This window comes from Loxodonta africana, chromosome 18, assembly GCF_030014295.1.
Source record: "Loxodonta africana isolate mLoxAfr1 chromosome 18, mLoxAfr1.hap2, whole genome shotgun sequence".
In the NCBI taxonomy this organism is placed as follows: domain Eukaryota; kingdom Metazoa; phylum Chordata; class Mammalia; order Proboscidea; family Elephantidae; genus Loxodonta; species Loxodonta africana.
The window spans coordinates 14,283,693-14,310,632 of NC_087359.1; the positions used below are offsets into that span (position 1 = coordinate 14,283,693).

General features: G+C 53.1%; 1 protein-coding gene across 2 annotated transcripts; it reads right to left on the minus strand.

Annotated features, from left to right (window-relative positions):
• Window positions 1-923: 923 nt before the first annotated feature.
• C1QTNF1 (C1q and TNF related 1) lies at window positions 924-26,940 on the minus strand. 2 transcript variants are annotated; one of them, XM_010596912.3, is made up of 4 exons: window positions 26,856-26,940; window positions 7,457-7,652; window positions 5,680-5,819; window positions 924-4,059 (listed from the first exon to the last, which is right to left on the minus strand). In XM_010596912.3, the coding sequence occupies exons 2-4, from the start codon at window positions 7,636-7,638 to the stop codon at window positions 3,509-3,511; spliced, it is 873 nt and encodes a 290-aa protein (XP_010595214.1). In that variant the 5' UTR covers window positions 7,639-7,652; window positions 26,856-26,940; the 3' UTR covers window positions 924-3,508. The 2 variants fall into 2 exon arrangements, with proteins under 2 accessions (XP_010595214.1, XP_010595213.1); XM_010596911.3 differs by lacking the exon at window positions 26,856-26,940 and adding an exon at window positions 26,481-26,794.

Below are 26,940 nucleotides of genomic sequence, written 5' to 3' on the forward strand. Positions count from 1 at the left end.
TCCAGATAAGGGCCCTGGCCACTAATCCAGTTGACAAGGGTTGGAAAGAAGCATCTGCCCTTCGTGGCTCAGCCATAAAGGGGGCTGCAGGCAGGTGCTGTCAAGCCTGGAGGTCACTGGGGTGGGTTGAATGTTTCCCTCAAAAAGATGTGCCCAAATCCTAACCTCTGGTGCCTGTAAACATGACTTTATTTGGAAATAGGATCTTTGCAGATACGACTACATGAAGGATCTCAAGACAGGGTCATCCTGGATTATCTGGGTGGCCCTAAGTCCGATACAGGCGTCTTGATATGAGAAAGTAGAGGGAGATCTGACACACACAGGGGAGACACAGAGCAGGCCATGTGGAGATGGAAGCAGAGATGGGAGCCAGACAGCTGGAAGCCAAGGAAAGCCTGGAGCCACCAGAAGCTGGACAGCCAAGGGAAGAGTTGTCCCGTAGAACCTCTAGAGGGAGTGCAGCCCTGCCAGCACCATAATTTGGGACTCCTGGCCTCCAGACTGTGAAAGAATCCACTTCTGTTGCTTTTAGCCACCATGATTGTGATCATTTGTCATTGCAGCTGTGAGAAGCTCATACAGCCTTCCAAGCCAGGGAGCCCAGACCAGGTACTACTTCCGCGGTTTCTGCCTTTGCCAGAGGCTGCATCTGCTCAGGAGACAGACCCTGGCCCTCCTGCCCACCCCCTCAGGCTTGTCTGAGCACTGGGGCGTCTTAACCACTGCGAGTCCAGCTCTGTCTCTGACTGCCCAGCCCACAGGAGGACAAGCAATTGGGAGCCAGAGTGTGCCTGCTGGTACCTATGTCCCGGATACAGGGCTGGGGCCCCAGGCAGATGACAGGCAGTAGGTGGGGGTAGAGGTGGGGAGTCAGAAAAGGAGGGGGAACCAGTTCAATGACCAAGCAGACAAGGCCACTCTGCTGAGGAACACAATTCCAAGTTTAATGTTTTCTGAAAAGAGCATTGGGGGAAACAGGGTGGTGGGCGGGGAGCCTGCTCAATACTCGCCCGGGAAACAGGGATTTAAACCCTGGCCCGCGGAAGTCCCTCCCAGAGAGGGTGTGTGAGCCCCAGCCCATGGCCTGGCCCATGGCACCCAGGGAGGGTCCAGAATTGGCCAAGACCAAAGCACCACCGGGCTCCAGGAAGGCAGTCCAGTGTCAAGGACTTAGAGACCCCAGTGGGCAGTGCGGGCGACTGGGCCCTGGCATTATTGTGGGGTAAGGAGGGCTGCGTGGATCTCCAGGTCAGAAAAAAGCAGAAGGCTGGACATTTGTCCTCCCTTTACCCCATCATAGATGGCGGTGGCGTTAGGGTGGGGTAAGGAGGGCTGCGTGGATCCCCAGGTCAGAAAAAAGCAGAAGACTGGACGTTTGTCTTCCCTTTACCCCATCATAGATGGCGGTGGCGTCGAAGAGCTAAAGGACGCTTGCCTTTGAGGTGATTCAGGTACATGAGCCCAGAGGTGAAAGTTAGAGCAAAGCTCCAGAAACACAGCCAAACGAGGGCCATCTTTGCCAGCGGCAGCCGGCTTCTCTAGTGGGAGGGTTTACATCCCAGCCGGGTCCCTGCCCCTGAGCGAGACCTCTGCTTGGGCTGGAGGCCAGGCCTAAGTCAGGGACCCACTGCAGCACAGCCCATTCCCAGCGCTCCTACTCAGAACTCCTGACACCACCCCTCCAGAGCATGTCTGACACCAGTCAGTGATGGTCTGTGTCCCTCTATCCCAGTCCCAGGGACCGAGCCCACTGGAGCCCTGAAAACGGGCCGAGGTGGAGCCTGCCAGCCCTTCCAGCTCTCCCCACCCTGTGGCCCAGAGAAAGCCGCTCCTGTGCTACCTGAGGCAGCTGGTCAAGGAGCCTGGGTGAGGGCACCAGGAGCCTGGGTGAGGGCGCTTAGGGCCTAGGTGAGGGCACTAGGGGCCTAGGTGAGGGCACTAGGGGCCTGGATGGCACAGTGGGCTGTGGATGCTGGGCCGGGGATGAGAAACATCAGGCAACGAGGCACTGAGATGGTGGGCGAGGTGCCTTCATCTACAACATTATCTAACCATCATAGCTGCCACAAAGCCGAAGCCTGGAGCCCTCCATGTCTGACCCCTGTGGGGGAGGAACAGAAAGCTGATGTGGGAGGGGGGCAGGAATGGAGACCCTAACTGGGGCCTGAGGCCGCGCTGAGGAGTGGATTAGAACTGTGCCAGGATGGCCTTGAACTTGCCTCTGCTTTGTGAGGGCTCTTGCTCCTTACGGGGTCCCTGGGTAGCACAAGCAGTTAATGTGCTCGGCTACTAACTGGAAGATTGGTAGTTCAAATCCACTCAGGGGTGGCTTGGAAGAAAGGCCTGGTGATCTGCTTCTGAAAATCAGCTATTGGAAACATTCCGGAGCACGGTTCTACTCTGACACACCTGGGGTCTCCGTGAGTCAGAACTGGCTTTTGGTCTTGGTTCTTATGGGACTTCCTGGGTGGTGCAAATGGCTAGGCGCTCAGCTGCTGACTGAGAGGCACCACAGAAGAAAGGCCTGGCAACCTACTGCCAAAAAGTCACAGCCGTTGTTCACCCTGTGGAGTGCAGTTCTACTCTGACACACATGGGCTAACCGTGAGTTGGAATCAACTCCACAGCAACTGGTTTGGTTTTGTTCCTTAGAAGCAGCTGCAGGTAGGGGGGCCCCTGGCACCCCCAGCTGCCACCACAGCCTGTTGGCTGGAGCGAGCGGGCCTCATCTCCCAGCCCGGGGTAAACCGCAGGGGTCTTGGCTATCCCCCTTGGGAGCTGATGTCTGTGTCCCCAGCCTGAACCCCCTCACTGTCGTGACTCAGGCAGACCTTCTGGGGTGAGGCCACAGGGATGGCAGTGGTCACGGCACTAGTCCAGCTGCCCCAGAAGGTTCAGACATGGCCTGAAGGAATTACACCAGATGTGGATTCCTGGGTCCCTGTGCCCTGACCACCTTCCCTGTCACCCACGGCTTCCACTAAGATTCCACTAAGATTAAAAGGAGCCTCACGCAACCTCAACTGGAAACAGCTCCCTCGGAGCCCAGAGAGCTGGGCGGGAAGGCAAAAATAATGCCTGCTTTCCCTCCACTCCACTCCACTCCCTCCCATCATAACCTTTAGAATTTGCTTAACAACTTCCAGCGACCCAGGGACAGGAGTGAGAGCTTTGCTCTGGGACTTGCTTCCGCATCCTGCCACGGTGCGTGGGTCACTTAAGGATATGAACCCAGAGGGGAGCGGGAGGTCCCCATGGTCCTCCCAGGCACCCCGCCCCATGATCTCATCCATTGACAATGCTCCACGGAGTCGCAAGGTCTGGACCACACAGCAGTTTCTGCTTCCCATCCCCGTGAAGGGCATCTTGCTGAATGCCAAAGCCAGAGAGCGGGGACAGGGACACCACGGTGGGGACAGGTGCTGGACTGGCCGGTGCCGGTGGGGGGCAGGATGGGTGGGAGCTCGGGAGGGCGGCTCCAGCAGGCAGCGGGGGCCACAGCCGGCTAGGGCTCAGCGGCGTGCTTGACCAGGTAGCCACTGAAGGTGATGTAGGTGTCGAACTCGTCGCTGAAGATGGCGTTCTCGCGCTCGCCCTTGAAGAGGCGCACCCAGACCTCATCCTGCTCCCGCAGCTCCAGCATGAGGCTCTGGCTTTGCATGATGCTACGGTCGCTCACCTGTGCGTACAGGATGACCGCCTCCTCTGCGTTCCTCATGATGTGCAGGTACGTCTCCTTCTGGTTCCACGTGTGCACATTGAGGCTGAAGAAGTAGATGCCAGGCACGTAGCAGTAGAACTTGCCGGTGAACATGTTGAAGTGGCCGTAGAGGTTCACGAACTCCGTGTCAAAGACCACCGTTTGGTAGTAGTCGTTGCTGTGCAGTGGTTTCTTCCGGCCCACCGAGAAGGCCGCATAGTGGTTCTTGCAGCGGTCCCCGGGGGCCCCCACCGAGCCTTTCTGCCCTTTGGGGCCCATGTGGCCCCGGGCGCCCACTGAGCCGGTTTTGCCATATTTCCCCTGGAGGCCTCGGTCTCCTCGATCGCCTTTCTCACCTGAAAGGGACAGGGAGATGCAGGCATGAAGCGCGCAGCCTGGTGCTCACCCTACCCTCCAGCTCTGTGCACTGTCTCCTGGGCGCCGTTCTGACCCGGCACGCATGGGCCTGACCCTGCAATCCTCGCTTCTTATTGTTTTACCTTATTTTATTGTGATTTTATATATACAGACAGAGAGAGAGCCCTGGTGGCGCAGTGGTTAAGAGCTCGGCTTTTAACCAAAAGGTCGGCAGTTCGAATCCACCAGCCGCTCCTTGGAAATCCTATGGGGGCAGTTCTACTGTGTCCTGTAGGGTCGCTATGAGTCGGAATCGACTCCATGGCAATGGGTTTATATACATATATATATAACCGTTTGCCATTGTAACCGTTTTTAAGGACAATTCAGTGACATCAATTACATTTGTGATGTTATTCCACTGTCACCACTATCTATCGCCAAAACTTTCCCATCACCCCAAACCCAGCATCCCTTAAGCAATAACCCCCATGTCCTCCTTCCCCCTGGCGCCTGGTGACCACTAATAAACTTGGCTCTCTATGTACTTGCCTATTCTGGATATTTCATATACGTAGAATCATACGTTATTTGTGCTTTTTTTGCATCTGACTTCTTTGGGCATAAGGTTGTCATGGTTCATACAGGTGGTAACATGTAACATTTGTCGCAACATGTAACATTTCTCTTTATGGCTGAGTAGGAGGAACTGCATTTTGTGTATCCATTCATCTGATGATGGGCACTTGAGCTGTTTCCAGCTCTCGGCCCTTGTGAATGGAGCTGCCGTGAACGGGGGTGCACGTGTCTGTCAGAGTCCCTGCTCTCAAGTCTCGAGTGTATGCCTAGGAGTGGTGTCGCTGGGCCACATGGTGGTTCCGTGTTAGCTTTCTGAGCAGTTAGAAAGCACTTCTGTCACCTGGTTGAGGCTCTCCACCCTGGGCACAGTGTGTTTTGATTCCCCAGTCAAGCCAGCAGACTCAACCTCAAGGATTTTTCTATTTTCATCCAGAAGCAATAATTTCCCTCCCCCCTTTCTGGAAAGCCCTGGCAAAGAAAAGGGAACATGTGGGTTTGTCCAAAAGCAGCAGCCTCCACGGCCAGGCCTGCCGCTCACGCTGGGGAAATGAAGAGCAGCTGGGGGCACAGGCAGCAGGCCGCAGCTGTGGGCACAGGCAGCAGGCCGCATGTGTTCCTGGTTAGATGCTGCCAGGCCGAGCATGCTTATCTGCTCCACGCAGAGCCGCGCCAGGCAATGGCATTTCAGAACACCACTGCGGAGCACCAAACCGCAAAACCAGGAGCCAAGAGGTCTTTAGTCAGAATGCACAAGGAGGGGACGAAAGCCTGAATCGGCGAAGCCTCTTTTCCTGTTCCTAGCTCTGCAGCCTCTTGCCAGTTCCTCACCTTGGAGAACCACCGGAGCCTCAAAAGTGGAATTTCCTTCCCTTCCTCCTTGCTCCTCTAGCTGACAGCCTGCCTCTGCTCCTGTCCTGTCCCGAGAGAGCAATTGCACTCCCGCCCTGTGCCCACCCTAGAGACTCCACCTCCTCCCTCTGTCAGGCCGCAGCAGCCCAGCCAGGCGAAGGGCCCTCTTCTGGTCCCTGCAGCAGCCTGACCTTTCAGTATTGTGATGTTGATCTGCGGCACTGGGATCGGCTGGTACACGGGGGCACTGGGGTCACAGCAGCGGAAGCACCTGGAAGCTGGTGGCTCCTCGGCCTGGCGGGGGCTGTATTTTTCATGTTCTTCTTCAGCCCTTAGGGATTGAAGGCATCACAGTAAACGTCGTGAACTCTCAGAGCCTAGAACCTTCCCCCTCCCAGTGCACCCAACACATTTTCTCTCTCACCAACATGTAAGAGGGCTGGGTTCCTTTTCCCAGAAGAGGGGGGAGCATGACTCCCAGTGAATCCTGTGACCCTGAACAAAAGTTCAGAACCAGCCTCCTGCCCTTGCTAAGAGCAGTAATAGTGATGAAAGCAATAATAACAAAACCAGCAATAATTTGAGGGCTGTTTGGTTTTCGGGTTTAGGAGTGTCTAAATTATTAACCTAAAGGTTGGCTGTTTGAAACCACCCAGCAGTGCCATGGAAGAAAGGCCTGGTGATCTGCTTCTGTAAAGATTACAGGCAAGAAAACTCTTCAGACATGGATTGGACTGGACAATGGGTTGGAGAGGGATGCTGGTGAGGAGTGAGCTTCTTGGATCAGGTGGACACTTCAAACTATGCTGTCATCACCTGCCTGGAGGGGAGATGAGAGGGTGGAAGGGGTTAGAAGCTGGTGTAATGGACACAAAAGCAGAGAGTGGAGGGAGAGAGCGGGATGTCTCATTAGGGGGAGAGTAATTGGGAGTGTAGCAAGGTGTGTATGGGTTTTTGTGTGAGAGACTGACATGATTTGTAAGCTCTCATTTAAAGCACAATAAAAATTATATAAAAAAAAAAAGATTACAGGCAAGAAAACGCTATGGAGAGGTTCTACTCTGTATCCATGGGGCCGCCATGAGTCAGAATCGAGTGTACGGCAACCAGTCTGGGGTTTTTTGGAGTTTGTTTTTGTTGTTGTTCGTTGCCGTGGAGTCAGTTTGGACTCTTGATGACCCCATGTGTGCAGAGTAGAAGTGCTCCACAGGGTTTTCAAGGCTGTGACCTTTCAGAAGCAGATCGCCAGGCTCGTCTTCCAAGGTGCCTCTGGGTGGGTTCGAACTGCCAACCTTTCGGCTAGTAGTCGTGTGTTTAACGGTTTGTGCCACCCAGGAACTTATTTGGTTTAGGAGAGCCTTTGCATGCACATGACAACGTTGTCTGTCACTGGTGAGCTCTACCATATATCCATGGTTCTGGAAAATACTCTCAAGCTGATTCTCTTATAAATAAGAGGGTTGGGCTTGATCTTGAGCTCTCTCCAGAGCCAGGACACTGGAGGCTCCACGACAATGTCTGCCACTGACGTCTGCAGGATGGACGTCAAGGTGACAGCTCCACGTCCCCACCTCATGGTATCTCGCTGAACTGCATCTTACTCTCTGGCCAGGCTCCAGAGCTAACAAAGGCCATTTGAATCCTCCAGGTTGTACTCAGGTTGTACCTCCTATCTCCAGTTTGTACTTTGGACCCGTTCGGACATTTTCAAAGGACAAAGCAAGAATGGAAATACAAACTGAAAGCCTGGGATTGGGGGTTGGCTTGCTCCAAGGGAGTGGCTGAGAGACCTCAGGAGGCTCCCATTCCTCTGGGGTCAGAGCAAGGCTGGGATCCAGTCACTGGTTCCAGGTAAGGATCCCAAGGCCTGGCCTGGCCCCCGAGAGCTCCTCACAGCCCCAGGGGAGCCAGGAGCCCCAACAGCCTGGCCAGAGTGGGCTCCTGCAGTGGCATGCCCATAGCCCTCACCTCTCAGGGTGGCCCCGTGGTGGCGGTGGCTCCTTGGTCCCCTCAGCCTTGCTATCTCCCGGAGTCGCCTCGTGTTCCTGCTGGTTCTGCTGGCCACGGGGTGTGCGGCCCAGCACTGGGGCACAGGCGAAGATCAGCACCAGACAGCAGCCCAGCTGGAGTCCCAGAGCGAGTGCACCCATCTTCCTACCGTGGCCTGGGGGGAAAGAGACACCACATGGGGACAGGTGAGGAAGGGGCCTGGTGGGAATGGGGCTCCTCGGAGAAGCAGCTAAGAAACTGGGGCGTTTGCCCAGACCAGCTATGACCATGAAATGCTTCAGTCACAGCTCCTTACTAGAAGCCAACCCACACACACTCACACATGAACACGCACCCACACATGCACACATTTGCACTCACACACACACATGCACACATGCTCGCTCACTCACACTCATACTTACATGTGTGTATTCTCACACTCACGCTCTCACATACACACTCATGCACACGTGCACAGTGTACACACTTGCACACATTCCACTCATTTACACTCATGCACACACACTCACACATGTATTCTTGGGCACACATCCACACAGATGCTTGAGCACACTTACACAACTACACACATGCACACACTTGCACACATCCATAGATACTTGAGCACACTTACACAATGCACAAGTGTTTTAGAGTGTGCTGCTGTAAGCATTGTAGAGGCTGCGATCCAGGGATGGTAATACACTCACAGGACATGCAGCCATGCCCACTAACCATCTCCAAGCCTTTCACATCGCCTCGCCCAGGAACTCCGTGCCCCTCGGCAGCAATGCTCCACTTCCCGCCCCGACCCCCTGGTGGCCACTAACAAGCCCTGGTCTCATCACACAATATGTGCCCTTTTGTGACCAGGTTCTTTTACTCGGCGTCATGTTTTCAAGGTTCATCTGTGTTGTGCATGGATCAGGACTGCATCCCTCTTTATGACTGAACCTGAAATACCCCCTCTCCCTCCGCCCCACCCCCAGGAGTCTGAGCCTTTAGTGGCAGCAGGGCTACCTGAGGGGGATGAAGCAGGAGCGAAGGTGGCCCCATGCTGGGCTGGTTGGGCTGCACAGGCTTACAGGCGACAGAGAACTCGCCCAGGTAGTGGCCGGTCATCTAGGGCTTGATCTCCACCTGGCTGAAGGTCTGACAGGTATAGATGCCCACCAGGCTGCCCACCATCTAGGGCAACATGATTAAGTTGGGCAGGTGTGTCTTCACCACCTCGGGTTCTCTACAGGCGGCGCCTCCTTCTTGGCCTTGCTCACCGCTTCCCAGCTAGTGGAGCTCCTTGGGCAGGCTGCATTCAGCCTCCACCGCCACGGCACACCGAGCAACCGCGTGAGCTGCTTCCACAAGGAACGCAATGCAGTAGGTGAGCTTGAGAGAGGGCTGCTTCTTCTCTGGCCGCACTTCCGCCACCTTGCCGGTTCTTGGGAAAGGCCCAACTAGTACTTTTTCAGCTGCATTTCGCAGCGCACCTCAGCCCAGCGCTTCTCAAACCTGAATGCGCACACATACCAGCTGGGGAGTCTCGTTAAAATGCAGACTCCAATTCAGCAAGTCGGGGGCAGGACCTTGAGGGTCTGCATCTCAACAGTCCTTAGGTGGTGCTGATGGTGCTGGTCTGAAGCCCTCACTGAGAGCACCAGGTTCTAGCCACCTGTCCAAACCGCTTGCACCTAGCCAGCCCTGTGTACTTCTCCGTGGCCAAACCAGGTGCCCTCAAGCCGACTCCAGCCCATGGAGGCCCCACGGAGGTCAGAGTGGAGCTGTGCTCCAGAGGGTTTTCAATAGCTGATTTTTCAGAAGTAGATTGCCAGGTCTTTCTTCCTAGGCAGCTCTGGGTGGACTCAAACCACCAACCTTTCAGTTTGCAACCTAACGCATTAGCCGTTTGTACCACCCAGGGGCTCCATTCACCGTGGTCAGGAGCGCCCTTTTCTCCCTTTCTCTTGTGATTACAGCCCAGCTAACAGGAACGAGGACCACAGCAGGCGTGCTGAGTAAGCATGGACTGTTTCACTGAATCCTTGCAACCATGTAAGTTAGCACCATTATTGTGCTAGTTTTATAAAGGAGAAAACAGAGGTTTAGAGAACTTCGTCTGTTGTTAGCTACCCCCGAGCAGGTCCCCAACTCATGGCAACCCCACACACAACAGAACAAAACCTGCCCGGTCCTGCGCCATCCCGTGATCAGTTGTGGATCGGACTGTTGTGACCATATAGGGTTTTCACTGGCTGATTCTCAGAAGCAGATCACCAGGCCTTTCTTCCTGGTCCACCTAGTCTGGAAGCTCCACTGAAGCCTGTTCAGCATCACAGCAACACACAGCCTCCAGGAACAGACGGGTGGTGGTTGCACACGAGGTGCACTGACTGGGAATCAAACCCGGGCGAGGGCGAGAATTCTACCCCTGAGCCACCACTGCCTCAGTTAGCCTGTGACTATCCAGTATTTAAGAGGGGGAGGCTGAATTTGAACCCAGGCAGATTGGCCTTGGAATGCATCAAAATCCTGTCCTGACCTCAAGGCCAATGAAGTGTGTCAAGTTCTTCAGGACAACTTTCATGGCCCTTCAACTGGGAAAACACCCTCCCTCCGATTCTGTGATGCTGCTTTCCAAATCCTCCCGTGCGTCCTGTGGCACTGGGGAGGTTTCTGTTTGGCCTGTGAGCTTCTCCCCAAGCTGTCTGCTCCCTCCCTGGAGCCCGGACGCAGACTTGTTCATCTCAGACCAGAGGAGCACCAGCAGCTTCCTGAGCCTCCCTGGTGCTCAGCAAACATTTGTTACCTTAGATTCTCTGTTTCTTTACATCTCTATTTCTGCATTTCCTCTGTGCCTTAATCATTACTCTTTTTTTTTCTTTTAAATGCCAGCTTGGATCAGTTGAAAGGAAAAGAGGGTTTTCTTTTCTTTAAACGTAGTTTTTCTTTTCCTGAATCCAAAGCAATATATACTCATTTTGGAAACGCTGAAAAGTATAGGACAACCCAGGAAGAAAAAGCTACTTGGATCACTCTACCCCAGGTTTCTCATCCTCGGTGCTGCTGACATTGGGGCCAGGTGATTCTCTCTTGTGGGGAATCCTGTGCAGGAGCCACTGGGGCCGGGTGATTCTCTCTCATGGGGAATCCTGTGCATTAGGGGATACTTAGCAGGAGCCCTGGCCACCCCCACTAGATGCCAGTATCACTCACACTCCAGCTGTGACAACCAAAAATGTCTCCAAAACCAAACCCACTGCCATCAAGTCAGTTCTGACTCATAGCAACCCTATAAGACAGAACAGATTGCCCCATAGGATTTCCAAGGCTGGAAGTCATGAACGCTAACTGCCACGTCTTTCTCCCACAGATGGGGCTGGTGGGTTCAAACCACTGACCTTTCAGTTGGCAACTGAGTGCTTTAACCACTGCACCAAAAATGTCTCCAGGCATCACCAAATGTCCTGGGCGGGGGGCAAAATGGCCCACGGTTGAGAACCACTGCTCTACCCCAACAGAAGCACTGCTGCGTATGTTGGTATGTCTCTCTGTAGTCTGCAAAAAGGTCCCTGGTTGGTGCAAACAGGTTTGAACCCATCCGCTGGCATCACAGAAGAAAGGCCTGGCAATCTGCTTCTGTAAAGATTACAGCCAAGAAGACCCTACGGAGATGGAGCAGTTTTACTCTGTAATACAACTGGATCGCCATGTGTCAGAATCAACTTGAAGGCAATGGGTATGGTTTGGTTAGTCTGGCAAGGGGATTGTCTGCACCTTGATCAGAAGAGATTGAACCAAGATGCGGTTGGGTTGTTGCTGTTAGCTGCTACCAAGTCAGCCCCTGACTCATGGTGATCCTGTGCGTTGTTATGATCCAAAGGGTTTTCAATGAATGTTTTTTGGCAATAAGTTGCCAGGCCTTTCTTCCTACTCCATCTTAATCTGGAAGCTCCACTGAAATCTGTCCAGCATCACAGCAACATGCAAGCCTCCACTCACAGATGGATGGTAACCGTGGATGAGGTACATTGGCTGGGAGGCGAACCTGGGTCTCTCAGATGCAAGGGGAGAATTCCACCACTGAGCTAATGTTGCCGTTTCAGTTGGGTTAAGGGTGATGACATGGGGGTGGGGACAGGTGAGAGTCCAGCAAGGGTCAGAGGTGCCAGGCGGACAGACTGAGTGCAGCAGAGGCTGGTGGTGGTTCTCCACAAGAACTTCCTCTTTGGAGCCAAAGCAAACCTAGGCTGAAATCTTTTCTGTTTGAAAATATCTTTAGAACCATTTTACCAAGTCCCACAGCAAAGTCGGCATCATAGCACTGTGATCATTTTAGTCACTTTTAGGCAAAAACAGTATCCCAACATCTAATCAAACTTGGCTGCAGATGACTTTTTGCTATTTCCAGTCAAATGAAGTCTGTCCACAAAGGGTGAGGTTCTTCCCCACTGACGTTGCTCAGAGGAATGTGCTGCCCACAGCAAAACCAAGTCCAGAGTAGTGGGTCCCGGGACATGTTGACTGCTGGTGTGTAACCCGCATGAATCTGGATCCATGTGGTCCAGTCTCGGGGCTGCGTTGCAGTCAAAGCGACTGAAGACAATTTCACACGACTCAAGTTCTTTCCTTGCCTTTTCCGATCCCTGTGAAGCAGAGCCACACTCCATGGGTCCTCCACGAACATCGTTTTTTCCCCGCCCATGTCCCTGAGGACCTGTTGCCCTCCAGCAACCCCTCCCCACCCCCCCATCTACCTCCAGTTCACCCTCTCCCCCAACAAGAAAGAACCCCCTTGGCAGGAGGCAGGAGGCAGGAAAGGGGAAATTGGGCTAGTTACAGGATCTAGAGGAGGGTGGGAAGCCTGAGAACACCTCTTTGTTAATGATTTTCCTTTTCAAAAGACCTGAGAGGCACAACTGGTGCTTTTATTTGTCATGATCAATGCCAAAGTCCACAACTGTCGCCTCTGACATTTTGGGAAAGACTATCTTCACTGTTTAAGTTGTTTATTTCATTTCTGCTTTCTTCCCTTCCCTGCCCTCCTCTCCTCAACTTGTGGCAAATTGCATCCTTACTGGCTTGGAAATATATGTAACATACCATTGGCCGTTTAACAACTCAGTTACTGTGGACGCTTCAGTGGCATTACCTACGTGCACGGTGTTGTACAACCATCACTCTCGATGTCCAGAACTTCTTCACCACCCTAAACCGACAGGTTAATAATGTGGGACCAGTGGCCAATCCTTTATACCAGCTGCCATCCAACTCTTGGTGACCCCCTGTGTGTCAGAGGATTGTGCTCCATAGGGCTTGTCAGTGGCTAATTTTTCAGGAGGAGGTCACCAGGACTCTCTTCGACAGCATCTCTGGGCGAACTCGAACCTTCAACCTTTCAGTTAGCCGCTGAGCACGTTAACCGTTTGCCCCACCCAGGGACTTCATACTCATACACGAGTTCAACTTTCCTTGTATTTGTTAAAAATCGGTCCTAATATTTTACGGCCTCTGGCCCCTGCGTTGCTGTGCCTGTGTTGTGGCAGGAAATTCTAGGAACATGGGGACCATGTGTTTGAGATTTTGTCTCAGTGCCATACCTAGGCCAGGGCTATGTGACAGCAGCATTTTACAAACATAGTTTTCCTCTTTTCCAAGCCTCATATGGTGGGTAGCTATTCTGAACGAGGAGAAGCTTAGAATCTCCTTGAGTTGGAAGAAGTCTTGGAAGACAAATTCAGCTACCATGTAACTCAGGAATTCCCTCTCAGCAGATAATTGGACACAGGCATGGTTTACAGGACGCCCAGGGTTTGCACAGCATCATGCAAGAGCTGGGGAGGAAGTGACTCAACCATGAACCAAACACACTGGAGAGGGAGACAGATGTGTGCCCAACTATAACTCAAGACGGAGCGCCAAATGTTGAGTCAAAACGTTGAGAGGGTAACATTCTAGACCTTTGCTGTTCGGTATGGAGGTCACCAGCCACATGCAGCTATTTAAATTTAAAATAACTAAACTTAAATAAAAATTAAAATTCAGTTCCTTGGTCGTACTAGCCACATATCAAGTGCCTGATAGCCATGTGTAGCTCATGGCTACCATACTGGACAGAGCAGACCAGAACTTTGCAATCATTGCAGAAGGGTCTATTGGGCAACTCTGTTCTAGATAAAAATGAAGGTGGTTGGGGAGGAGGTGGGAATGTGAACAAAAGCAGCGCAGAAATCTGGGAATCATTTAGACTCCTTCCTCTCATGTATCCGCCCCATCTCTTCAGTTGCCAGCCTTCCTTAATGGCTCCTGAAGTCTCTCCTCCTTTCCCCCTTTTGCCTGTATCTGAGGCTTTCCAGGGGCGCTGGCTGTCTCGCAGACCTCTGCCCATTCAAGAGCTCCTTGTTTCAGAGCAGCCCCAGGCATCCCCCAACCACCACCACCCCTGCCCCACACCCACTCCTCCCGCGGCCCCCTCCTTGAATCCTCTCAACCAGAGTGGAAGCCCGGCTCTGGCCCTCCTGCTTTCACGTCTGGTAGAATTCTCTGTTGGGAAGCTTGGAGCTCTCCTGTTGCTACAGGGGGTCTCCTGGATCCAGATGCCGGGTGCCAGGAAAAGGGGAAGCACCACGTTGGGGTGCTCCCCTGGACCTGACGACCATCGGGGCTTCCTAGCACATGACACCTGCAGACACCCCTCTTTCCTTCCCCCAGGAGCCACTAATCACAGTAATTGCCCATTTAGCAAACTCCTCTAGTGATGGACAAGAGGGCGACTTCCAGTCGATAAATAACCTTTGTTCACCCCTTTCGGAAGCCCATTTAGTACCTAATTTTCCCGTCTATAATTGGGCAAAGGCAGACTACAGAGAAAGGCCTGGCAATTTACTCCCAAAAGTCAGCCAATGAAAACCCTACGGATCACAGAACATTGTCCGAGACTTCGACTTTCTGAGCTTGGACACATCATCGGGAGGGACCAGTCGCTGGAGAAGGACATGATGTTCGGTAAAGTAGAGGGCCAGCAAAGGTGAGGAGACCCTCAACAGGATGAGTTGATATGGTGGCTGCAGTGACGGACTCAAACACACCAACGATCGTGACGATGGCCCAGGACCAGGCGATGTTTCACTTTGTTATACGAGGTTCACCGTGAGTTGGAGCCAACTCAATAGCAGGTACCAACAACAGCATAACTGGGCAGCCCCAGCCGGGCCAGACTCTCCCTCTGTGCCCCTGGAAGAAGCAGCAGTGGGAGGGGGGACCCCTTTTTAAAGGACCCCTGGCCACCTGGAGGTGAGCAGTGCCTTTCCCAAGGGATGTGGGTGTCCTGAAGCCTGTCTACTCTCTCAATCTCCCTTTCCCCTGTTTCCAAGGAGCTGCTCTCTGTCTTGGAGAAGGGGGATGTTTTAGGGTTTGGGGATTTATTTGGTTCCCTCCAAAGGCCAAGGCCAGGGACAAGGATGGGTTCCTCTGTGGTTATTTGCTAGTTGACAGGCAAGTGTCTCCCTTCCCCTGGATGGAACAAGGTCTGGCTTGGGACAAAACAGTGAAAAGAAGAGAGGCCAAAGATTTTCCTCATCCTCAGACATCTCTAGCCTCTCCTGGGCCACTGCACCTTGGCCAAGAATGGCTCACCTGGAGCACAGGGTGGACCCAGTCTAGGCTTCTTCCCCGGCCCTGCAAACAGGGAGGCCATGTGGGCCACCAGGCACTGAGCCTGCGGAGGCACCTGCCAGCCCAGCCTCAGGGCTACGGCTCTGTCCCTGGAAACAAAGGTTCCCTTGAGCAGAGGAGTGTCCTCAGTTCACCTCCCAGCGGGGAGTGCTCAGGCGTCAGGCTGCCCTGCTTCCAGAGCTGGTGAGAGAGAAGAGGCTCTGGGAGCTTGCGCCACGAGCCCACTCTGCAGGCGGCCTGGCTCCCCGCCACTCTCCCAGTACCCTCAGGGGCTGACCGCTCCCAAGACTGGGGGAGGAAACAACCTGGGAATCCTAACCCTGTGTCCCATCCCAGCCCAGCCCTTTATATACAAGACAGACGTCTTTGTCTAGCTTTCCTAGGGCCTGGACATCATCCCAACACTTTCCATGCATCTCCCTAGGAAGCCTGGCATAAGACAGAACTTCATCCCACACCTAATGGCTTCGAGACCAACAGCATCCTTTCCATCCCCAGGCCAGACTTAGCTCTTGCTAAGATCATCAGCAAACCTCATGATACCAAGAGCTTCGACTTTCATGAGCTCTTTAGAACATCTGCCAGTGCTGACCACCCTTTTCTCCCATCCTGGTCCCTTGCCCACCCTGTCTTCTAGCGTTTATCCTTCCTGATCTGCTCCTTAAAGATGGGTGTCTTCCAGGGTATATCCTAGGCTCTCCACTTCTCTCTCTCAGACGCTCTTTCTGTCTTTATCTGCATTGTGTCTTCAGCTATCTCCCATGAGTGACAACTGTATAGTCCATGTCCACATCCCTGACCCACCCCCTGAGCTCTAGCCCTGTGCTGTCCAATACAGTTGCCACTAACCCCCAGGGCTATTTACATTTACAGGCAGTCCCGGACATAAGACAGTTTCCATTCCAAGGATGACTCCGTCGTAAGTAGGTTCTGACGTAAGTTGAATACCTCCTGTTTTGTTTTTTTTCAGTTTTCATTGTTATTGTCTTTTATTATCAGTATCTTTATAAATCTGGTATTTATTTGTGGCGTCGGTGTTGTAACAATGAAGTCGATGTTATAACGGCTGTCAGTGCGGCGAAATTTAATTGTCCTGTCGTTCAAGTTGAACATCGCCTAACTTTCTGTTATGACTCCCGACACCAACACTGATACCGACGTCAACTTTGTTGTAGACCAGGCAATAGCCTGATAGATAGCAGTGTTTTGAACAGTAAATCGTAACATTGAGCATCTGCAAGTGAACATCCGAGAATGGTAACATTGGCAAATTACACACTGCAACATTGTATGTGGTACATATTACTGATGATGAGATGTCCAAAAAAAATACACGGTCCTAAGTGCAGTTCCTCTTAACTTGCATATGTCGTAAGTCAAGGACTACCTATACATGAATTAAAATGAAACACAATTAAAAACTTAGTTCTCAGTCTCACAAGCCACATGTTAAGCATTTTGCAGCTAGCAGCTACTGTGTTAGAGAGCCCAGTTGATAGTGCCTCCACCATGACAGAACATTCTATTAGATAGAGAAGAAAGTTCTAGATCCATGTACCTAACTGCTTTCCGAACACCTCCTCTCTGATCTGTTGTTGCTGCTAGTTGCTGTTGAGTCAGCTCCTAATCATGGTGACCCCACGTACGACATAATGTAATGTTGCCCGGTCCTATGCAATCTTCACATTTGTTGGTGTGCTCAAGTCCATTGTTGTGGCCGCTGTGTATTTTGAGTGCCTTCCAACCTAGGGGGCTCATCTTCCAGCACTATGTTGGTCAGTATTCTGTTGCTGTCCATAGAGTTTTCTTTGGTTGATTTTTGGAAGTAGATTGCCAGGCCTTTTTTCCTACTCTGTCTTAATATAGAAACACTGCTGAAACCCGTCCACCATGGGTGACCCTACTGGTATTTAAAATACTGGTGGCATAGTATAGCTTCCAGCATCACAGTAACATGCAAGCCACCACAGCACAACAGACTTACAGACAGGTGGAGAGTAAGACCCTTAAACTCCCAATGAACGCATCATCTCCCCCCTCCCACCACCGACGTGGCTGCCCATCCTGCTGATGTCCACAGCTCTGTAAAAGATGCCATCCACAAGGCGGCCCAGGCCAGAATCTGGGAGCCATTCAGACTCCTAACTCTCATGCAGCCCTCACACTGAATCGGTTAGCTACCCTCCTTAACACCCCTGAAGGCCTCCTCTCTGCCCCACACCCACAGCCTCTGGCTTCTGTCCCAGCTCTTCACTGGCTTACCTGCCTCCCATCTCTCCCCCACACTGCTGACCAGAGGCATCTTTTAAAAATGCAAATTGGATTTGCAAAGGGTACAACTGCCACCCTTGGTTTCAAGGGGTTCCCATGACAGCAAAGAAAACAGTCAACCCTGAGCTTGGTGCACAAGACCTTCCCAGCTGGTTCCTGCCTCCACCTCTGCCTGTTGTCCCCTCCTGCATGCGTACTGGTCACTCAGTCCCCTGGGTCCACCCTCCGTCCCTAAAGCACGTCATGTGGTCTCATCCTCTTGCACAAGCTCTTTCCTCTCTCCAGGCCTTGGTTCCTTTTCTCCGTCACCTTCTTCACTGATGTGTCTTCCAGAGCTCAGCTTAATGCCACCTCCTCCAGAAAGTCTTCCTACCCCAGTCTGATGTATCTGCCCCTCCCTCTCCTGCATCCAGGGTCAACCTCCTTGTCTAGTCCCCTCGGAAACGGGAGCCACGTCTCATCTCCCATACACCTCCGGCATCCCCAGCGTCTACTTTGAATCTTCACATATCGACTGAACACCACCCTCCCCTTTCCTTCTCTTCCAAGAGTAAAGCCAACTGCAGCCCATTTCCAAACAGGACTCCAGGGTTCCACACTTCTTACAACTTCAACCTTGTGTGTTCAAAACTTCTCTAGATCAGGGTGAGGGTGGGTGGGGAGAGAACAGATGAAAAGGGAGAGTGACCCAGGGTACCATGAAGTCTCATCCAAATTCTGGATCCCTGTGCTGCCATCTAGCCACCCTTTTCCCAAATGCTCCTCTTGCCTGCACTCAGAAAGCCTACTGCTTCAAAAGGACAGTTAAAACCCACTGCTTCCATCATCCAAGGCTATGAACCACCTAAATGGCCAGCAGAAACAATCTAATTACATGAATTATGGTGCAGCTATACAGTGGAATACTAAAAAAAAAAAAAATGATGTGATTGATCAGCGTAGCAAACTCAAATGCCCTCAGCTATTGTCCAAGACCAAGAAGGCTGAGTGTAAGGCAATAGGGAGGGGTGGGGATTGCAGTAAACTAGGAAGTACATGCTCTGTCTAAAGGTATTTAAATAAACAAGTGGATGGATGGATGGGTAGATGGGTGGATGGGTGGGTAGGTGGGTAGGTGGATGGAAGGGCAGATGAATGGACAAACGGATGGATGGGCAGACAGATGGATGCCTGGATAGATAGGTGAATGAGTAGATGGACGGATGGGTGGGTGGGTAGATAACAGCTAGCTAGCTATGAGTCGGAATCAACTTGACAGCAGTGGGTTTGGTTTTGGTTAGTCTGACAGATAAAACTTTTGGGGGGAGGCAAATTCAGCCAGCAGCCACCAATTAGTGACCTCGGTAAACAGATGAGTATTTGTTGACAGGAGAGACGTTCATAAATAGAGTGAAAATGCCGTTTGAGAACATAACACACGCGCGCACACACACACACACACACACACACGCTGAGACAGATGCAAAGATCTGAAGCTCCCCGTCTGCCTGCTAACAGCCATCATCCCTGGGTGATGAAAATACACATTCAAGGTTTTCTTATTTTGGCATCACTGTTTTTTTGGGGTTTTTTTCCCCCATAACAGTCACAGTGTTCTTTCACAGCGAGTACCCGTCATTTTTCCCTTAGGAACATGACGATAAGCCCCACCCTGGAGACGAGGGACGACTTTGCTTATCTTGGGAATGGGAGGGGCTGGGTGATGCAGTGCAAGCCTGCGGCTCCCATGGACCTGTGCTGAGTACGGTCTGACCTACCGCTGAGGTCCCAGGCCCTTTCATTTATTCGCTCAGTAAGTTTTCATTGAGGGCCTCCTGCATACCAGGCAAAGTCCCAGGGTGAAGTAAATGGTTAATGCGCTCGGCTGCCAACCAAAGTGTTAGAGGTTCGAGTCCACCCGGAGGTGTCTTGGAAGAAAGTCCTGGGGATATATACTTCTGAAAAATCAGCTGTTGAAAACCCCGTGGAGCAGGACAAGTAGTTCACACCAACTACGGCCTCATCTACCCTGAGACCAGAAGAACTAGATGGGCCCTGATAGGATGGGAGAAAAAAGTGGAACAGAACCTCCAGTTCCTAAAAAAAAAAAAACAGACCTACTGGACTGGTTGAGACTAGAGGACTCCCCGAGACTATTGCCCTGAAACACTTTTGAAACCTTGAACTGAAACTAACCCCTGAGGTCACCTTGTAGCTAAATAAGAGATTGGCCCACAAAATAATGAATATCACTCGTAAGTACTATGCTCCTTTAAAAAATCACCTATATGAGCCCAAATGGTCAACAATCACTTTACAACAAAGACGAGAATGTAAGGGGACAGGGAAACTAGATGAATGAAAATAGAACGACCAGAACAGAAATAATGAGAATGTTCATGCATTGTGAAGAATGTAACCAATACCACCGAACAAAATATCATTTAAAAAACAGAAGAAAACCCTAGGAGCACGGTTCTACCCTGACACACATGGGGTCTCCATGAATCAGAGTCAACTGGCCGGCAGCTGGTTTACATACCAGGCAGTGGCCTGGGTTCTAGGGGCACAATGGGGGAAGAAAAGTACTCAGCCCTTCCCGTGAGCAGCAGGGCCCTGGCAATTGCCGTGGGTATGTGTGAGGCCAGGAAGGACAGGGCTTTCATTGGGAGCCCAGTGAATTAGTCCCTAAGCCGGACTAGAATCAGGCAAGCCCAAGAGAACATTTTCAAGTAGCAGAGTGTTGTTCTGTCTTTGACACACTGCCCATGGAAGTCCTGGTTTCTGGAGGAGGCTGCCCAGGTACAGCCAGCACCCTGCAGCCACAGAAGAGAAAGGAGCAGGGGCCAAGGCCCAGAGAATTTTCACGAGTTAAATGCAGTAACGACCAGGTGCGTTAATGGACCCTCCGGAAGCCCTGCAGTTAATCAGAGATTCCTTTGGATGGAGGGCCGCTAAGGTTGATTTAAGCACCTACTTCGCCCCGGGCTCTGGGTGTGGTGCTTACGGCACTACTGACTCCTTCGGTGTCCCTCCACCTCACAGACGAGGAAACGGGCTCAGGGTGAAGGAGCCACTTGCGCCAGGTCCCCGGGAGGTCCAGGGAGACCCAGGTGTGTCTGACAGGTAAGCACCTTCCACTTCACCTCAGTGGGTCTCCGAAAAGACCCGGACACGCAGACTCATCCCTCCTGCCACTCAGCACGCCTGGCTACAGCTGGAACTGCAGGGGCAGCCTCCGGCTTTGAGGAATTCACCCACCACCAAGCCCTCTGTTCATTCGTCCAACAGACCAGTAAGCCCCTTGCCGAGGAGTCGACTCCAGCTCAGGAGACTGCACGTGTGTAAGAACAGAACTCTGTTCCTCAGGGTTTTCAATGGCTGGTTGGTCGGAAGTAAATCGCCAGGCCTTTCTTCCAAGGTACCACTGGGCGGACTCAACCCTCCGACCTTTCAGTTAGCAACTGAGCATGTTAACCATGTGCACCACCCAGGGACTCCTTTAATCAACAGAAGCACCAGGGAATTGACAACAAAAAGCCAGCAACAAGGGTCTTCGTTGACACATGCGCTATCACTCCCCTGGTGCGGGCCAGCCAGTTCTAAACCCACTGTGCCAGTTTAATCCCTTTGGATTTAGGAATAGAACCACCTGCAACCCTTGCCTCCTAAAACCACGTGTTGGAAGTGTGACACCTTGGGTGTGCATTTTTAGAGTATTGGTTTTGCAGCGGGGAGAGGGAAAACCGCACATGGGGAGCTGAAGAGGAGAGAGGAGGGGTTGACAAAGGGCTCCCTCCCACCCCCAGAGCCCTTACTGGCCTAAAAGGAACCTAAGGCCAAGTCCAGCCAGGGAGGCAGTGTGGTGAAGGGGGCAGCGTTGTGCCTGCTTGCCTGCCCCTTTGGGGCCGTCTGGGGGCCAGGCTTGGGTGCACACACAGGACCATAGGGAGAGGGAACAGGAAGCAGGAAAGCAGGAGGGGAGTAGAACCGTGCCTAGCCGCCCCCTCCCCGTTGTCACCCTGCCTGCACGGCTTGTTCTCCAAGTCTCTTCAACCCGGTCCCTACAGCTGGTGGAGCACCACCCAGGACTTACAGAGCCAGGGGTCTCACCTCATAGAGACAACTCCACGGGGTAGGGGGTGGGGTGCATGTCACAGACCCAGCAGCCCCGCTGCCACCCCCGAGCCCACCTGGATCCCCTCACGACTCTTACCAGAACCCTCTGTAGACTTCACAAGGAGAGCAGGGCCAAGCCCTTCAGAGGCTCCCCAGGCCCCAGGTCTGGGAGATCAGCCTGAAACCTGCAGGCCTGGCTGGCCCCATTCCTGGCCTGTGCCCACCTACAAACCCACCCAGAGTCGGCAGCCTTCCCAGGCAAGGTCCCCAGGGCAGAGGGCAGCTGGCAACCAGATGTCCCCACTGGGGCGGTGCAACCAAAGGCGGAGAGTGAAGGGAGTTTGGGGCATTTCACAGGAAGGCCTTTGCCAGCGGCTGTGCACAGGGAATCAGAACTTGCCCACCGCCTGCTCCCATGCCCCCCGCTGCCTGCCTGGCTGTCGGACCCCTTGCCTGTCCTCTTCTCCAACCCTGCTTCCCCGTCTCTTCTCGTCTCATCTCAAGGGAGCTAGGAAGATGGTCAGACACAGGGCCCAGTCTGGAATGTAGCTGGTCCCGATGACCTTCAGGAAGTTCAGGCGTCCGAGGAGGGGCCACTGGTCTGGGCCAGCCCCCTCTGCAGCTGAGAAGGAGTTGATGACAGGAGCCCCATAGGCATGTCAGGAACAGCCCCGTGGGCCATGGCGTGCTCAGGGCCCCTGCCCGCGCTCCCGTCCCCTGGGAAGTACACACTAAGTAAGCCCCATTCTGAAGAGCAAGCAAAGGGAAGAATGGGGACTTCAAAGACCCGAAGGAGACGCGGGCCCCTCGTTTCTCCTGCCCGACATGCAACAGGCAGCTACCATTGTGACAAGGAGCTGGAGAGGGTTATTCCAGCAAAGGGTCCAAAGCCCCTCTCCTGCTCCCGTCTCTGCTTATTCTCCATGAGACACAGGAACCCCAGGGTCCAAGGGGACAGAGGTGGGAGGAAAGGTAGACGGAACAGAATACTCTGAGCAGTTCACCGCAGGCCCAGTAAGGAGGAAAGAGCGAGTGTGCACTGCTTTGCACGGCCACAGGTAAGCTCAGAACTGCCTCTGCCAAGCCCAGGCCCCGACGCAGACTCGGCGTGAACACGAGGCCAGTCCGGAACTCAAGCTCCCGAGATGCCGGGCCTCCGGGACAGCAAGGAAGGACACCTAAGGTGAGAGGTCCCTGGGGGTGCAAACAGTTACTGTGCTCAGCAGCTAAATTCAAAGGTTTGGAGGTTCGAGTTTGTCCAGAAGAGCCTCAGAAGAAAGCCTTGGCGATCTGCTTCAGAAAACCCAGCCATTGAGAACCCTGTGGAGCACAGTTCTATTCTGACACACATGGGGTCAAGTTACCAGGATCCGGACTTGACTTGACAGTGACTGGTTTACTGCTTACCTAAGGGGGTCTCTAACCAAAACCCATCGCTGTCAAGTGGATTCCAACTCATAGCGACCCAATAGGACAGATTAGACCTGCCCCACAGGGTTTCCAAGGAGCGGCTGGTGAATTTGAGCTGCCGACCTTTCGGTTAGTAGCTATAGCTCTTAACCACTGAGCCACCAGGGCTCCAAAGGGGTCCCTAAGTGGCACAAATGGTTTGTGCTTGACTACTAACCTAAAGGTTGGCAGTTTTAACACACCCAGCAGTCCTGTGGGAGAAAGGCCTAGCAATCTTCTTCCATAAAGGTTACAGCTAAGAAAACCCTGTGGGGCAGTTCTGCTCTGTAACACACAGGGTTGCTATGAGTCGGAATCGGCCCAACCGCAATGAGTCTGGCTTTCTTGGAATGAGGACAGACAGCTTCTTGCACATGTGGGGAAGGCCGAGGGGTCAGGGAAGGAGAAGGCCATGCTGAACTGGAAGGTGACCTGCCGCCCTTCACACTAACAGAAGGCAGATTTCAGCAGGTAAACACAGGAAAAAAATGATAACCCTCGGCCTACACAGTAGTTAAGCCACCGAGACGAAGAGCCCCAGAGGACAGTCACCCCCAGACTTAAACATCTCTGGGGCTACTAGGGCTTCAGAAACACTAGCTTCTCTGCTGATGGAGGCAGCGAGTAGTCAGCAGAATGTGGTGATGCTAATGGAACCGCCCTGCATTCTTCCTGCCCCTTCACAGCCCTCTCCTGTCGCCCTCACACCTCCCCCAAAACCCGAGGGCCTGAGCCGCCCCAGTGCCAGAAACAGGGACCCACAGCAGGCCTAGTCCCGGAGGCCACAACGTGAATGGCGAGCTGTGTCCAGGAGGACTCTCAGCAGTGCGGTTGTATCTACGAAATTCTTTTCATCTTTGTTTTGATGGGTAATGTTCAATGCCAGAATATTTAGTTTATGAGTCATGTTAATTACAGTGGAGCGGGGGATGGGAGGCACCAGGAAGAACAACAGAAACAAGCATGTTCCCAAAAAGCCGTGCTGTGCTGGTTGCCTTGAAGAGGGAGGGTACGTCTTGGGAACACAGATGGGGCTGTGTGTCCCCTACTTGGGTCAACGAGGGCTTCCTCAAAGCCCACTGGGAGGGTGCCCCTTGCTGGCTGTCTGCACCCCCCAGAAAGGAGGGATCCATAGCAGCTGGGCAGCTGCACCAGGGACCCTTGCTTCCCTGACCTACCTTGCACTGTGAGACCTTCTTTGAAAACTCAAGATGGAGGAGAAGGAGAAAGGGGAAGAGGGAAAGGAGAGGGTCCTGGGGAAGCAGAGCCTGGCTGGCCTTCCTGCTCAGGCACTTTCCCCACTGGCAGCTGGGAAGTGGGAAGCGTCAGCCAGCCTTGAGTTGCTCGGGTCCCAGCCTCAGCTTGGAAATCTGTGCATCCCTGATCAAGCCACGGCCTTCTCTGGGCTCAGCTTCCCCAGTGTGGGCAGGAGTGGCTACAACACAGTCTCTAGGGATGGAGATGCCGGTTTGAGTCTTGGCTCCACCACCAGCCAGTGCTGGGACTTCAGGCAAGTCTTGAGCCGCTGAGTTCTGCACTGGTGACAGTTCCATTGATAGACTTGTTGAGAATCAGTGTTTGCTCAGCGCCAATGCACCAGAAACACATATACACATGTGCACAAAATCATGCACATATACACACTCACGTACATATACACATATGCACACACGTGCACACAGTTACACCCGTAGACACACGTGTACACACTCACGTATATACACATACATGCTGTCTCACATATGCACACATACATAAACACAATCACATACATGCATGCATGTACACACTCGCACATATGCACTTGTGCACGCAATCACACCCATACACACACACATACACATTCACATACATATACATACATACATATACACATATACACAGGTACACACTCACAGGCATATGTACACACACATACACACCATCGTACACATACACAAAGCACACACATACAGATGTGCACACACAATCACACACACACACAATTCACACATACATTCACATAATTCACACATGAACATGCTCATGTACACATACACACACACGTACACACGCACGCACTCACACACATATACGTACCTGCAAACACTCACACACTATACACATATACATACATACACCCCCACACACACATACACACTCACACACACACCCTCACATGCAGACATACACACACAAACGCTCGTGGCTGACGTTACTATCACTGCTGCTGTTGTTGTTGTCATCATTGGGCCATCTCCAAGCTCCTCTCCCAATCTACAAGATGAGGGAGAGCGGAAAGCCAGGCAGACGGAGGACAGGGCCCTCTGGCTTCCCTCCCCCTGCACCCGTGGTCTTCTCTCCTGATGACAGGGACGATGAGCAGGCCTGTGCAGAACATACTCCCTGGGGAGTCCGTGGAGCCAGCCAGGGCCACCGCAGGCCGTCCAGTGGAATCACGTGCATCCTTGTGGGAACACGTACGTGGGCCTGGCCACCTGGTGGGGTGTCTGCTTTCCTGCACTATAAAAAGCAAAAGCCAAGCAGCCTCCCCTGGGACCTGGCCGGGAAAACTCGGTTTCTCAGTACTCCTCATTTGAAAAGCTCCAAGTTTGCCAAAGGGCCTTCTTTCCTAGAAACCAGGTGAGGAAGGAGAAACCAGAGCGAGGCGACTTCCACCGCCCTCCGCCCCCCAGCGGTTCAGGTTCAGTACAGTCCGTGAACAACCACCATTGAGAACCCTGTGAAGCACAGCTCTACTCGGACACACATAGGGTGCCATGAGCTGGGGTCAACTTGATGGCAACTGGTTAGGAGTCCTTGGGTGGCACAATTAATACACTTAGCTACTAACCCAAAGGCTGGAGGTTCGAGTTCACCTGGAGGTACCCAGGAAGAAAGGCCTGGTGATCTACTTCCAAAAAGTCAGCCATTGAAAACCCTGGAGCGCAGTTCTACTCTGACACACATGGGGTCACCATGAGTCAGTGTGGACTCCATGGCAGCTGGTTTACTGGTTACCCAAAGTGGAACCCCAAAGCATGCGAGGGTCCACAGAAGACACACAGGCCGCCCAGAGCTGGAAAGCAGCCCTGGAGAGGGAAAGAGTCAGCACAGGGGCACAAGGCTAGTATGGCGAGGGCACTGGGCAGGTGTAGCCACACCTGTGCCCGTGGAGATGCTGTGGGCCTGGCCCGGTGGAGCGGGGCTACGCGGTGGGCCAAAACAGAAAGGCATGCACGCTCCAAAAACCAGAGGGCGGCTCAGCGACTCTGGCCCAGATCAGGGGCCACTCAGCAGCAAGGCAGCAGGGCACAAGACCCCCAGAGGGCCCCTAGGAATGGGCCCCTAGAGAAGGGCCGTTGTTTTTTCCTGTCCAGGCTGGATGCCCTCCAGAAGCACCAAGGCTACTAGATGCAGAGGCCAAAGTCAGCACTTCCTGCCATGGGTCTCCAGGTTGGCCAGAGGCGAGGCTGGGCTAACTGGCCCTCAGTTGGTCTGGCCATATTGCAGGGGCCGGGGAGGGGGCTCTCACCAGGTGCAGAGGCAGGCATGGTGTGATTCCTTAATTCCAGAGAAGAGGGAAGCAAGAAGAACTCTTCACAGAAATGGGGGAGGTGTAATCACTCCTGACAGCATCTGCGTTTAGAAGAGCTGCCTTGCCCACAGTCACAGGGGAGCCCAAGACCATAATTCTGTAGGACCTTGCCTGTGGAAGGGGGTTCACTGGGCCAGGGCGCGAGGACCTTCCCTGGAACCTTTACCCCTTTTCTCTTACTGCCAGCCTGACCTCCTAGGCTCCTTGTCTGCGTGCCATTGCCGCGTGTCTGCTCAGCAGCCCCGCCGGGAGTTGGCTGCAGCCTCGGACGCAGGAGTCGCCGCCCCGACTGGCTCGCCGCGCGCCACGTACCTGGGGGTTCGAGTCCCGGGTGCACGACCCGGCCGCTGGCGCCACGGGCTCTCAGGGTTGGCCCGTGCCTCTCAGAGCATCTCCC